Raw genomic sequence first — 14,820 nt, 5'->3', positions numbered from 1 at the left:
TATAGTTATTGTGGGTAAATGGTTTCTCAAAATGTGGTCCACGGACCACCTGCAACGCGTGTCAAACACATGCGACGGCCCAATCGCGCTCTGCCGAGTCAGAATCTCACAACTGAGCACTGCTGCGTTCGAGCTCCGCTGAGTGAGGGCCGACTCACTGTGGCCCTGTGTTTGACAAGGGGCCGCACAGCCCTGTGGAAGGTGCCCCGAAGGACTGTCTAGCCTGGACGTAGGGCAAGGTCTGTAAGGTGAGAAGAGTCTCCGTTTACTGAGAACCTACTTTGTGCCCAATTTTCTACGTACATCAGTCACATCATTTAATTCTCACAACCAGCCGACATGATCGGCATTCAAATTTCCATTTGATCACTGAGTGAAAAGCCCTCCTGACATGAAGAGGCCACGTGCCTGGTTCCGGCCTCAGACCTGGTAAGGCTCAGGGTCACAGTCAGGGGCAGCCCACACAGTCCACACCCTTTCCGGAGTGCCTGACCTAAAAACTTCTCTGGAGGCTGCCAGAGGGCGGGACAGTGAGGGGATCCCTGCTCAGCTATGTCAGCCTGAAAGGGGACTTGTACACACGCCCGTTTTGTCACGTGGGTTCTTCCTTTCCCCGAGAAACGCAACTCATGGCCTCCATCCCATGCTGCCATAGGAAGCACCGATTATGAACACACAACATTTACATCTGGGAAAGCCAACCAAAACACGACTCATTAAACCACCTTCCCCCCTTTCCTTCCTGCCTTTCCTGAGTTACACAAGCAGAAATAAATGAAGCCGACTCTCTGAGAGCTGGGTGGGGCGGCCTCCTGGGCCCACTGAGCAGCTGTGGTCCCTTCCTCTCAGTGGACACCATCGCCACTCTCCCCCAGCCCTCTGCCCGCCCCTACCAGGAAAGGCCCACGCCCAGCTATCTCCTCCTGGGGCAGGCTGGAGCCACCCTGCATTCCCCACCCGGCATCCTGGGAGCTTGGGTTTCAGGGGACGCACACTGGTGCACTCTGAGATGACCCCCACCACCTACCAGTGTAATCGACCCCAAAAAAGGAACTCAGAGGGGCTCAGGCATCAGCAGTGAATGGTTATCTGGCCGAGCACAGCTGATATGGCCTTATGCAGAGATGTCACATGCCACCTCCATGGAGGATTAACAGAGAATTTGAGGTCAAGGGTTTAGGCCAAACCAGCTTCTATTTATAAAAAAGCCGCCGGGGAAACAGACGGGCAGGAGACTGGCTCAGTCTGGGTGCTGGTCGACAGGATGACACGCCAAGGCAGAAGTCACCTCGTCACATTACTCTCTTTAAAGCGAGGCCTCTGTCATAAGCTTTTCCCCTCCAAATTTGAGTTCCTCTGTCTCAAGATGGCCCCGGTGTACAAACTAAGGAGCTCGCATGTGGGAGGAACGAGTCCCAGGCCTACCTGTGTGGGTGTCTTGGGAACTGTCTGTGCCCCACGGCTGAGGGGGCCTCATGTGAAAACAGGTGAGGACAGGCTTTTCAGTTCCACAAGGATCAAAACAGGCACACATTAAACCATCGAAGCCCAAGCTTTTGGAGAGGCAGATGCCCTACTGAATGGAAGTCTGGCAGAGCCCCCCCTCCTGTCTCACAAACCACAGAGTAGACAAGTTCCCAGGGAAGCGCACGCATCTAATTCTGGTTTGGGGCTCCCGACCCCAGCAGAGCTGCGTTACCAGCCTCCTCTCCTGATGAGTGCAAGAAGCCACTGAGCTCAGTGCCGCAGGGCACCCAGGCCGTTTCAGTCCAACCGAGTCAGAACCCACAAGACCGGGGCTTTGTGAGTGTAGGGCACCGGCAGAGCGGGGACCAGTGGACCCGGCTGTGACACAGGGGGACCGGGACGAGGTCCACCCTCCCCAACAAGCCAACAGAACCAGCAAGGCCACCTGGCTGTAACGTGACAAATTAAATCACCTGGGGAACTTTTATTAAAACATTTCAAAACACAACTTCCCAATATGTAAACCTCTAAACAACTGTCCCTTTGCGACCCTCCCTGCGCATGACCCAAGCTGAAGCACGGGCAGGGTCCGGGCAAGAAAGATGAACAAATTCTTACACCTACTTCGGATGTGAGGCAGCCCTTGTTCGCCAGCGACTGTCACGCCACAGGCCCAAGAAACAAAGCACGCCCAGACCCGAAACGCGGCACCACTGGCACGTCAGCAAGACTCACGTCCTGCTCTCCAGGCCGTCCCCACACACACACTCCGTCGTGGTACTGGCAGAAGCAACATCTTCTCAACTCCTGGGTCTCCCCAAGGGTTATCTGCACTGTGGTTAATGGACAGCGGGCCAGGCCTGGTTACCAATGTCACTGTCACCTACTGGAGAGAAAGGCTGTCTTGCCCATCAACTGCCCACGTCCTCTGCAGCGCAGGAGAAATTAGCTGTGGGACACACAGTGCCTGAGAGCCCAGTGAGAAGAGTTCACGGGTCTGTTCCAGAGGCAGCACACCTGTTACCACCCTCATGGTCTGTTTTCCAGGTTTACCTCACAGATCCCTGCACCGTAAGGCGCCGCCTCTCCTGGACGCCACGGTGCCTGCGCGCCCAAGTGTCTTCCCTTCCCACCAGCACAAAAGCTGGCACTTCGAGGGTCCCGACAGCCAACAGCAAAAAGGACACGAAAAGGAGGCACCAAGTTACGGCCTCAAAAAGGTGACTGGCCAGCACTTACCCTCTTCCCTCTGTGGGGAGCCCTAGTCCAAGAAGACGGGGAGAAGCTCCCGCCCACTGCCCTGGTTCAGCGACACCTATGCTGCTTACTTTCGGGACAGCCAGTGGAAGGCTGTACACAGAATTGAGGAAACCGCTCTCCTTAGCTCAAAAAACCCACGTACATTTTGCATGGAAACAAACCAAACAGTTTAATAGCGGGGGTGGGGGATGGGGCAGGGACAACCAACATGAAGTTATAAAACAGAAAGCGTCTCTAGAGCTCTGGTTTCTGCTGTTTCTTTCTGGGGGTGTCTCAACGAGAACGACCACTTTAAAGGACCGCTTCAATGTTTCTCAGTGAAGAGGAGCTGAGAAGCCGGTTGGTCACAGGAACTGAAAGGGACATGGACACCCACTCAGCTTCTCCAGCCACCAAAGCCCTGGACAGACCTGCAAGGAAGTGCGGGGAGAGGGAGATCAGCTCCTGCTCTGACCGAGGAAGGGCTTCGGGGCTCACACAACTGCCTGTGTTCAAAGTCCACACTGTGTTTTTATTGTCATGCAATTCTACACAAAAGCATAGAGTGAGGGTCACAGAAGAAGACTGATTAATGGGCCCGGAACACAGGGCTTGGCATGAAGCTTCTGAGACACCAACAGGGACGGAGGCAAGGAGGGAGGGAGAGAGGGAAGGAGGGAGGAAGGGAGGGAGGGAGAGAAGGAAGGAAGGAAGGAAATAAGGGAGGGAGGGAGGAAAAGGAGAAAGGGAGGGAAGGAGGGAAATGAGGAAGGGAGGGAGGGAGGGAGGGAGGGAGGGAGGGAGGGAGAGCAGCTCTCATGTGATGCCTCCCGGTCTCTGCTCACCGGAAGGCCCACCCTCTCTCGTGCATGGCCCCAGAGAGAGTCAGGCCTGGCACCTCTGGCCACATTCCTGCCGAGGTCGGCAAGTCCACAAAACCCCAAACTGGCCGCCAACCCCCATGCTTCCAGCACAAGCTTTTTACAGGAAAATGTACAACTAAAGCAAGAATTAGTAGGCTGATATTTTCACATACCACACACTCTTCTATCCTTATTTAATGACTCAAAACTGGACACAGATACTTACGAGTTAGATGATCCAAAGCTGAATCCTGGAAAAGAGAAGGGTGGTGTTAAAACACACACCTGAAGGACACAGGTGGACGGGTTCCAGGCCCAGCCCTCCCTCCCTCCATCCCCACCGACGGTGCGGGCTGAGGGTCTCTGGCACAGGCCTTGTCACTTAGCTACATGGCGACACACAGATCCATTTCGCTAGGAAAATGTTTTTTCTAGTTTCCCACCCACTTGCTTCCTCTTGCTTGAGGCCAGAGAAGCAGCACCCTTGGGTCTCAGGCTGTGCTGCTCACCATTGGCCCTTTGGGCAAACTGGCCCCTTGGGGTGTCTGAATCTTCATTTGTGAAACAGTAACGATGCCTAACTTCTCTGCCTCACAAGTGTGTTGCAAAGATAAAAAGAGAACATCCACACTCCACTGTCTGAAGGAGAGTGTTAAACAAATGAAATGCATTTTCTGAAGTCTCTCCATCTTAGTTTTTGAGTCTGCTGGCTTGGATTTTTAAACCAAGATCTAGTAAGATGATTCTTGTTTGGGGTTCTCCAATCTTGAGAGAAAATCAAGTCAGTCAATTCTTTATCTGGTAACAAAAGCCAGAATGTCACAAGTCTAATTAAAACCTAAAAAGAACATTTTGTCTTTCAAGCACTTTCAGCCTCTAAAATACTAAAGTGAACAGCCAGGTAAACAGTACTCATTTCCTTGGTGTATGTGTGTGTGTGTGTGGGGGGCGGCAGGGGGAGGGAGAAGACGTTTGCGGAGGAAAAGGCAGGAGGGACCCCCGTCTGGCTGCCTACCTCCAGTGCCTGATCCAAAGCCAGAGAACCCTCCGCTCTGGGTCCCGAAACCGGAAGTCTGTTGGGACAGAGATCCAAATGTCGGAGCGTTCTGACCTGCGAGGGTGCCAAACGAGGTGGTACTGCTGCTGCTCCCAAACCTGAGTGCCAGTGAGAAACCGGGCGGTGGTTAGTGGGGCCGCGTGTCACCCTGTTGCCCAAAAGCCGCAGTCCAGCCTCCTCAGGCTTAGGAGGCACAACATACATGAATCGAGGTGATGTGCTTGGCTTAAACCAGCAGCCTCTCGGAAAGAAGAGGCCAGAGCCCAGAGCAAACCTTCATCTCTACTTTGGGAGGAACAACAGGACAACAGGAAACGCGGCTTGTCCTGTGTGTGACATTTTCTAGAAATTCCCACTGTCTAGAAATTCCAGGTCCCTGGGAAATTAAGTAGCGCTACATTTTTTGCTCATTCTGTCTCCCGTAATTCTTCCATTTTATTCCATCATTTCAGCATTTCTCATTATCGAAAACCCCTGCCCATGTATCTATCTGCAGCTCCTGTCTGGGTCTCGGTCCTGTCTACTCTGCACGCTGTGAGGCGTCTTCTACACGCACAGGCCAGCACGGGCCTGCTCTCACTGTCCTGTTTCTGGACTGGCCCTGACGCTCCTGCTCTAGTCCCACTCCCGCCTCGGGCCTCTCACAAACAACAGCGGGAACCCCTCAGATGTCTGCGGGGTCAGAGACGAGGGACCCGAACAAAGGGGACAGTGACAGGCTCCTTTGCAGATTTCCTGTTGGAGCCAGTCCTCGTCAGCCCTGCACACCAAACTGGGCCTACGCAGCCAGTGAGGAGACCTATGACAGAGCCCCTCCAACGCAGAACATGGTACTTGGCTGCTAGTAAAGAAAAGAGCTGGTGTCAAAGAAAGAAAAGAAATAAAACCTCAAGATTCCCAGGCACCCAAAACACCTCCCAGCGACCCTGTAGCACTCTGTGCTGGGTGGTCACTGGAGAGGTTGGTGTCCTTCGAAACCTGCCAAGAACACTGGTGTCAGTCAGTCCCAACTCTCCCTTAACTTTAACTCTTGGGGTGTCCTGGGGGAACTTAAAAGACCCAGTAGTCTACGGGAGATCCAAGAAGCAAGACACCAACTTGCTCACTTTCCTTGAAACTTGCCAACGTTCCCACACCAGGTTCTTTCCTGGTGGGAGTGGGTATGAATAAGAACATAAGTATTTTCAAGATAGAGATGGTACATCACCTCATCGAGACTCATTCTAGTACCCTGACGATTCCCCAACACAAAGTCCCCAACACAAAGCCCCCTCCCCGCCCCGCCCCCCAACCCCAGATCTTTAGCTTTCCCGGTCCTGAGCCACGGCCGAGGGCGAGATCTATCAGATGTTCATTTCAGACCCCAATCCCTCCCTGGGACGAAGCACTTTGTATTCATGACCACATGGATTTTACTGGGACTTTGTGGTGTGGGGAAAGCTACTTTCTCCTTGGGGTTTTGGCTACCAGACTGATTCTGTGGGGCCCTCAGAAGCAAATGCCTAATAGGATATTTTCAAGTGAAGATGTACACAAGGCCATAGGAGCAGCTTCGAATGGCGCGTGACGCTCATAAAGACTTAAATGTGTAGGGGGCTCGTGAGTGCCCGGCACGGACGCCAGCCAGGGGGCTGCGGCTGAACACCCACTGTGGGGCTCTGGAGTGGAGCAGGCGACACGGGGGTTGTGTGCTCATGGATGATGGTTGAACGCACACCAATCCCAAAACGAAAGGATCTGGGGAGAACTATTCTATTCACTCCGAACTTCCTAACAGCGGTTATCACACTAGGGAGGATCACGGCTACAAAGCAGCCATGGCAGGACTACTTTTCTCCCTTTACCAATCAGTTAGCTCCACCAGAACAGGGGGCTGCCACCCAGTACTCTACAAGCAGGGGACGGCCACACAGCTGGTGTCCACTCATGTACACCGAGGAGTGTGGCTCGGAAGGAACGAGCTTTCCTTCCCCAGGGAGAAGAGGAATCCTCTGGAGCAGCTTGTTGGCTGAGTTCAATGGAGGGGCCTTCAGCTCAGTCAAGAGGACAGAAAATGCAAGCACTTCCTTTTCAAAACAAGAGCTGTGTGCCCCAGTGCTCCTGGCTGGCCTGAGCTTGTGGGTGCCCCAGGTCCCGTCCCCAGGGGGCTTACCCGAATCCTCCTGCGCTGGCAGCCGCAGTGCCCTCTCCGAACACTTTGCCTCCCGTCGAGCCCAGAGGGCTTGTAAAGGCTGGGGCTGAACCGAATGCTGGCACCCCTCCAAACCCAGGGGATCCCCCAAAAGTAGGAGGGCTGCCAAACACTGGAGCAGCACCGAAGCCACCTGAGCAAAACAGAGGCAAACAAACAAGGAGAAAGAAAGAAGGAGACAGGAAAAGAAGACAATGAGCAGTGAGAAACCAAATCAAAAGAGGGAGGGAAAAAGGGAAAATATGTTAGCAATCCAGATACAAAGAATTAAGGGCAACACTTGTTCTATCAGCAAGACAATAATTAAAACCAAACCAAAGTGACCCAAACCACCAAACCACCTCCCCCCACTACTAGCAAAGAGGTCTGGGGTCCCCTCAGGAGAGCGCCTTGGAAGTCTAAGAACCCAGCAGGCCCCATGTTTGCCTGAGAGATCCCCAGCGCCTCCCAGAGGTAAGATGGACTTGTTAGCTCCAAGTCTTATCAAATCAGATCGCCACCAAGAACCAACGTGGTGCATTTCAGGTCCCTTCTCAGCCCCTCTGCTCTGTTTTGAGATTTCTCATTGTAAAACATTCTCAAAAACTCCAATCCCAGCTGTCAAAGATGACAGACAGATTTGATTACTCATCACCACATGGGCAAGGCAGCTAGCTGCATGGAAACCCACATGACAACACCAGAAGCTCCAAGTCCCCTCGCAGGGAGAGTCTGACTGGGTTACAGCAGAGATGGAGCCGCACGGTGCTGGCGCTCAGCCACAGGCTTTTTATTTATTTAAAGCTAATGGCTCGCACATCTTTCACCAAGTCTTTCGTTCTCTCTCTTTGGCCAGAAGAATTTTTTAAAAAAATGCTTTCTCGGGGGGTGGGGCAGTGGCGGGAAAAACAAAAAAGCTTTCTGCAGTCAGGAACTACTACTCCTCAATTAAAAAAAGCACACCGAATTTCTTCCCTGGAAGAAGGCTGCTGTGTAAATGTGATAAAATAACCAATCAGCTGTGAGGAGAGCCATCAGAGTCCGAGACTCCCTCTGCAGGCTCCCTGCCCTGCTGCTCACGTGAACATGGGGCAGCCATCCTACAGAAAAGGGTCAGGTGTGCCCCAGGCAGCCTCCTCTGATTGGCTGAGACGCCCATCAGGCGGGAAGTCAAACCTCCTTCCCCGACTGTCCCGTCTGTTCCTGAGAAGGGTTCCCAAACCCTGAGATACTGTTTAAATCATTCTAGGCTATCAGCGGAGACCTTTAGTGTCTATTGAACGGAAAGGAACAAAACAGTACAAGAAATGTGCTCTAAGGGGGAGTATTTCTTAAAATGAGTATTGGCCTAGGAGCTACACTCTAAAGGGAACGAAGGTGGCCTGGCGCACGCAAGCAAGGAGGTGATCAGCCTCAAGGGGCAGGGACGTGCTTCTCGCCCCTTTCAGAAAGTGAATCTCGTGGAGAGGGATCAATCAGGCCTTCTCATTAGACGCATAATCCCACCTCAAGCTCCTGACACCTGAACCAGGAAAGAGCTGTCAGTTGAATTCTTTAGTGAACTATTATTTCATGATTCAATCATTTGCTTATTCACCATTCGTAGTGGTTGCACAATTGAGAAGATACTTTCTGCTGAGGCTCATGTTTGGGTTAACATTCTGTATTTTAAAACCTTGAGTGAAATTCCAAGCCATGATAATGGAGACTGTTGGGTTACAAATATAACAGACTGGAAAAAAAAGTGCTAAAAACCCTTGCAGATGAATTATTTAAGACTGATCACTGATCTAGTTACGCTTTCTTCCTAGACACACAGGGCTTTATTTAGTGCCTTGTACTCCATATTACTCAAGACTTCTTGGTGGAAAGTGAGTGAAAAACGAGAAGTCACAATGACACAGAAAGTAAACTGGACAGGGGAGGGGAGGAGATTACACACACACACACACACACACACACACACACACACCCAACAAACCTAAGTGAAAAAGACTGGTTGTTCTGGTCTTATTTTTGGAGACAGGCAACTCACACCTGATGTTAAGAGGGGTTTGATTTTGTTAGATGCCATATTTTCATGATTTTCTTCTCCAGAAGCAACAGAAATTTACTAATCATCAATGATAATAAAATCTCTGATTTACTGAGGGCCCTTCTATGCCAACTATGGTGCCATGTGCTGTCCAACAGCTTGCTTTAACCCCCAATAAACCTGGGGTTCCTACATCACAGGTGAGGAAACTGAGGCTTGGAGAAATGTCACTTGTCTACGTTTAGCTAACTGGTAAACGGCAGAGCTGGGATTGGAACAAGGTCTGAGTAACTCAAAAGACTACCTGTCACCTAACCATTATGTGTCACCCTCCCTTCCTCCACTGCCACTAAATCCAGCAACTCCAGCATCAGAGCCGTGGGGTGAACCCAGTGGACTGGGGACGGCAGCAAGGTCATTGTCAGCCTGTCCTCTCCTCAAATCACTTCTAGCAGGATCATTTTCTAATGCCACTGTGCCGACAGAGGATGCATACTTGGAATTTTTCAAAGACCCATCCAAGCCATCCATCTAAAGTCCCTCTGAGAGCAAAAAGCGGTAATCCTGACGCCTTGGGCTTTTGTGCTGCCTCGGCAGGAAGGCTGACTCCTTTATTTCAAGCAGCGTTTCCTTACGGTCTGAGGCACCACTTCCTATAGAAGGAGTTTTGAGAAGTTTGACTCAACTCTGCGGCAGAGAGAAGGTTCCGGAAGCACAGGGACAGGAGGTTTCCCCCTACCCTCACCTCCACCTTTTTGGTGGCTAGTTCATTCACCTTATGCATTTGCCAGGTAGCTTTCTCAGAGTCCTCAATTTAGATGGTTTCATGGGGCAAATAATCAAGTCAGAAAAATATTCTCCAAGGTGGGAAGATACACTTTTTCCCCCCCAACTATGCTGGCATCCTGGTACAGTTAACAACAGAGTTGGCATGAACCAGTCCCGGAATGCCAACCAGCTACCTGCTGCTGTTCTCCCAGCAGTGTAACACTTGCTTAGGTACAAGGTACACTTTCTCTAAGACTGAAAAAGTAAAAGCATCAGATTCTCAAATCCAATGGGATCTGATCCCAAGATAAGGAACAGCATAGGAGAAAAACACGAGTTGAAGAAAACATCAGTTTCCTTAAAAATATATATTAAGTCTTGATGATTAACGAACTAAGATCTTATAGTCTAATAATATTTACCTTGTTGACTAGGAACGAGAGCTTTGTAGCCCTTTCATTTTTAAATCATTCACTGTAGGGAAGGTTGGGGGCAAAATAAAGCGGCAGTGCTCATTTCCAGTCAATTTTAAATTCTAGGAAGAGTATCAAAAACTGGCACCCAAAGAATAACTCCCCCAAGTCCCAGGTCTGAGGGAAGGTGCACAGTGCATGTGGAGACCACGGCAGTTTGGGCGCTAAAAGGGGGAATTCCAGATACTAATTTGGGGCAGTCCTGAGCCAGAGCCACCTGTACGTCTGGTCCGCAGGCAGGATCCTTCCTTTGGCATTCTGGGAATTGCAGTTGCCAACACCAGGGGGAGAAGCCTACTCACACACTAGGAGTTGGCTTTAAAGAACTGCTTCCTCAGCAAACACCCCTGCCCTCTGCCACCATCTTTAAAAACAAATCCTTTCACACAATTTTCCATGCAATGGACAGGAAGGTGACCCTCTGTAGATCTCAGAGACAGAAATAGGATAGAGAGGCAGTGGGCAGAAAGGAAGTACGTTTTTGTGTCCAAACATACACTGTTCTTTAAAAAGTTTAATTATAAATGTAACACATGATTACAAAAAGTCACCCAATTATAAACATATACTTTAAAAGTAATGCTGGGATAAAAAGCAGTGCTGGTAATGGTCTTTGTTCTGGATTACATGGGTATATTCCAACTGTGAAAATTAAGCTGTATACTTATGCTATGTGAATATTCAGATACTGTATATGGACCTGTATATCTAATGTATTTATGTATATTATACTCAATTAAAAGAAAAAAAGTGATTTGGGAAAGAAGGCAACATGATATAGACATAAGCAATTAAGCAGTCTTGCCCACAACAGGTAATGGGCACCTAAGCAATGTTTGACTCAGGATGCTTTCTTATTTATATTAGTTATCACTTTCTCATATGTTCCCTTACTTTGGTTGTTCTGCACTTGACTGCTAAATATTTACAGTGTTTTTTTTCCCTAGGAAGACTCTAAGTTCTCCTAAGGGTTACATTTTACATTCATTCTGTGGTTTTAACACGTCTAGGAGACCTGGAAATGTCAGGAACATAGCAGATGTTCAATAAATACACAAATAAATCGAGGGGAAGTCATTTTATCCACACTCCAATCCTACTCCCTCAAGAACCCTAGAGAGATCTCCTGCCAGATATCTACGCACATGTGAACGCAATGTATAAAAATAAGCATGGCCAGTAAGTGCCTGAGTACCTGTCTTATTCGGAGCGGGAAACCCAAAGCCTTGGGATGCCACACTTCCTCCTCCAGAGCTGAAAGTGCCAGCAGGTTTCTGTTCTCCAAATGACGAGCTGGCAAATCCACCAAATGTCTTGGCCCCACTGTTTCCAAATAGGTTAGAGGTATCTGCAGAGATGAGAGACGGGTGAGGAAGGTCAGAGGCAGAGAAACGTTCATTATTTACTTCTTAGAACAGAGAAGGAAGAAACCTCAGCTGGGTGTTTTGGGAGAAGGGAGTGACAGGGGATTCTGGGATTCAAAGGAGCCGAGCTGAAGAGACACGGACACCTTCTCTAATTTGTGTGGGAGTCTTGACCAGTTTTTAATCATTTTGGTACCCAGGCTCAGGATGTCTTGGCATGACTGCCCCCAAATCAAGGGGCAGGCTGCAACGGAGAGGCTCCTTTGCAGAGATGCACGTGTGCTCCACAGGTATCAGGCCCCCGACCAACAGAGGGCCAACACAGCAGCTTCACATCAGACTGGTTTCTTGTGAGAAATAAGGCTTGTTTTCATCGATCTCTTCACATGATGACCAACTTCAAATTTTGTCAAACTAGAGAAAATGAAGTTAGAGCAAATCCCAACCAAGCACGATGGCTTCCAGCACTCTGCTGTGATGGTCACGTCCAGCCTGGGTGCTGGTGCTTGGTCTTCTCAGAGAACGGCAGACGAAACAAGGAAGGCCGTGCTGCTCCTACTTCTGGTCTGATGGGATGTTCCAAGAACGTGAAAGAGGCCAGCAAGGCCTCAGGTCAATTTCCTCTAAGGCCCCCCAACCTTTTAGATGCATATCTAGTGGGTCATTCCTTCACATACACACTGAATCCGCTCTAAGAATTAAAAGAAAAAAGGAAACTACTAAACACCAAGATGGGTAAGAAGTATGTTTGCTGAGTTTGTCTCCACCATAAGGCTGGGAAACTATCTGCAAATGGCGCGGACACTCCAAGACAGAGGCAGAAACAGGCGGCTGAAACGATACGCTCTGCGGGGAAACGCAGAACCGACTGCTACCAGGTGAGAAGTGTGCACGTCTGCGAAGGCCAGTCTTCCCTGCGTCAGGGGCTCCCCGTGAAGGTGCTGGAAAGGGAGAGCAGGGGAGGGAGTAACTCCTTTCCGGGTCGAGCTGCCTGACGAGGTGGCCCACCACTAGGTCTGTCCAAGCCAAGGTCTCCCATCTTGCTCTGTGGCCAATCCCACCCCAGTGTGAGATGCAACTCGGAATACTTCCAGTTGCAATGCTTGACTTCCAACCTAGGAAGCGAGCAGCTTTATCCTAGGGACACGACCACCTGACATTTCTAGGTACCCATGACACAGAGCCTCGGACGACAGGGTCACCTGCTCTGTAAAACTGCTGCCGACAGTTTGGGAGCTTGGCTCTGAGTATGTCAGGCGCTGACAGCGGGTGGGAGTGGTTCCCAAGTTCCTTATCATCACGCTCATTTCGGGTACCACATGATGACTTCTCCCCTGGTGAAGGCCTCTTCAACAGTCTGATCTCTCCCTTGATGAGCTGGAGGTTTCACTTGATTTCTTCAATGGCAGTACATCTGACACTGGAGATGAAAACAGGCTCCACACTTATTCCTCTAACGGAAATTCAAGAATGGAGGACGGCAATTTTCTCACTGTGTCACTGCTAATGAAGCAAAACTTCAAACAGCAAACTAAAGGGCACGATTAGGGGCCAGATCCCCTCTTGGAGAATCAAAGCAGAGGTGAAATGATTTGACTGGGAGAGTATTGAGAGACGACTTCCTGAGAGGTCAGAGAACATTTAGAAGTCTCCGGGCTTCTTTACCCCTTTCTCTCTTTAAGAATCCCTTGCCTTGATGGCTGCTGGACTTCTCACAGTGATCACTTCTTTAGGTCTATAAACGTTGACTCACTACGGTGTACCCGAAACTAATGTAATATTGTATGTTCGCTATATTTGGATGAGAATCTTAAAAAAGAAAAAGAACCCCTTGTCTTTAAGGTGCTCACAGCATATTACAGTGGAACAAGCGTGAGTTCTGTGGTCAGACCCGGCTTAGAACACCTCGTAAGTAGAACACTGGGCAAGGCCTTGACCTTCTAAGTCCCAGTTTCCTCACCCATAACACGGGGCTGGCAGATGTGACCATGCAAAGTGCTGTGAAGATAAATGACGTAATACGTGTAGAGCACCTACGGTAGCTCCTCAGGAAACAGAACTTCCACTCTGTTTCTTTAACTCTCCTCCTGCCATATCCCAGTCACATTCCATATCATAAAACACAGAGGATGCAATCCTTTCATTTTGCAAAGATCACGAGAATTCAACAATTCAAGTTGTAACAGCTGTCATCTGCGGTCTCAGAAGGAGCCCAGCATACTGAAAATTGTTAGGATTTATTTAAGTGGCTCTGAAACAAAGTTGCATAAAACGATGTCTGCTTCTGTTTCTATGGCCAACAACGTGTTTCTCGGGTCTCTCCTAATGGCACCAAAATGACACGGTCTCTAGTTCTTGAAAATGTGGTAAATAAGAGAATATTTGGTTGCTGCAACAATATTTCGTTGTGGAGATTCTTCTTCGCTTGTGAATAGCTAGCCAGGAAGAAAACTTGTCTTTGCAGAGGCGTCCGCTGACCTCCACTTTGGGGGGTGACAAGTACAGTGAAACTGGCCTCTGCTGGGCTTCCACCCTGCTGGTTGGCACAGGGATCCTCTTTGGTCATTTATTTGGCAAAAACACTAGCAGCATGTAACACCAGGGTCTGACCAAATTTAAATTACACTTAATATGAATTTAATGTAGTAAATAAAATCACAGAGACCAGGTCCCATGTCATTCCGCAGGTCTGAGGTCCCTAAACAAGAATTCAACACACACTGACAAAGGGATTCTCAAGCAGCTCTGGTCCATCGTCCTTTCCAAGAGATTGTCTTAAAAACCAGTTGCAGAGGGAGCCTCAAGAGCCCAAAAGCCTCTCATCAAACAGTGCTGTCACCTTGCACGGAAAGAGTGTGCTCAGCATGGTTGTGACCAGTGACCAGTGTCCTTGGACAAGACGCCAGGAGGTAGCAGGTTCTTGCAGGCACCAACTCCCAGAGGTGCCAGATTTTAAACGACCCCAAGGCTTACCAGTGGAGCTTGGGTGGAATCTCTGGGGAAGGCAGGAGAAACTTTTATGAAGTGTGGGATACTGGTTACAGAGCGTGCCAACCCCAAGCAAGTATTCCCGGTCTGTCCTCGGTTATCACATAGTTCTGGTAACTTCTCAGCACTGAAGAGGGCTGCTTTGGGACCAGGCAGCCTGGGGCCTGCCACAAAGTAACTGCTACTTGCTCAGTTTGTGCTCGGTCGGATATCTATCTGCAAGAACGTGCGTGATGCCATAAGGACTGAGCACAGGGCTGTCAGATGGCACGCCTGGGAGGAGTTACGTCACACGGCATGGCGACGAAGGTCTCAGGAGGCGATGTGATGGACCACAGCTTGGGAAGCAGACCTGGATCAAACCGCGGCTGCGCCACGCAATGGCTGTTACCACCG

The 14,820-nt window shown here is 49.8% G+C and overlaps 1 protein-coding gene across 4 annotated transcripts in view; it reads right to left on the bottom strand.

Moving 5' to 3' along the window:
- Positions 1–2,870: 2,870 nt before the first annotated feature.
- The window catches only part of NUP214 (nucleoporin 214), a 91,279-nt gene continuing 79,329 nt past the window's right edge, over positions 2,871–14,820 (bottom strand). For all 4 annotated transcript variants that reach the window (XM_074331194.1, XM_074331195.1, XM_074331192.1 and 1 more), the window contains exons 32-36: positions 11,268–11,420; positions 6,779–6,950; positions 4,585–4,724; positions 3,796–3,820; positions 2,871–3,137 (exon numbers count right to left, since the gene is read on the bottom strand). In XM_074331194.1, the coding sequence (XP_074187295.1) occupies positions 3,104–3,137; positions 3,796–3,820; positions 4,585–4,724; positions 6,779–6,950; positions 11,268–11,420 (524 nt within the window). In that variant the 3' untranslated portion in view covers positions 2,871–3,103. The remainder of the gene's footprint in view (positions 3,138–3,795; positions 3,821–4,584; positions 4,725–6,778; positions 6,951–11,267; positions 11,421–14,820) is intronic.

This window comes from Rhinolophus sinicus, linkage group LG04 (assembly GCF_036562045.2).
Source record: "Rhinolophus sinicus isolate RSC01 linkage group LG04, ASM3656204v1, whole genome shotgun sequence".
Taxonomy (NCBI): Eukaryota; Metazoa; Chordata; class Mammalia; order Chiroptera; family Rhinolophidae; genus Rhinolophus; species Rhinolophus sinicus.
The sequence above is the reverse complement of the archived record's forward strand: the minus strand, read 5'-3'. Positions and strand labels throughout refer to the sequence as shown.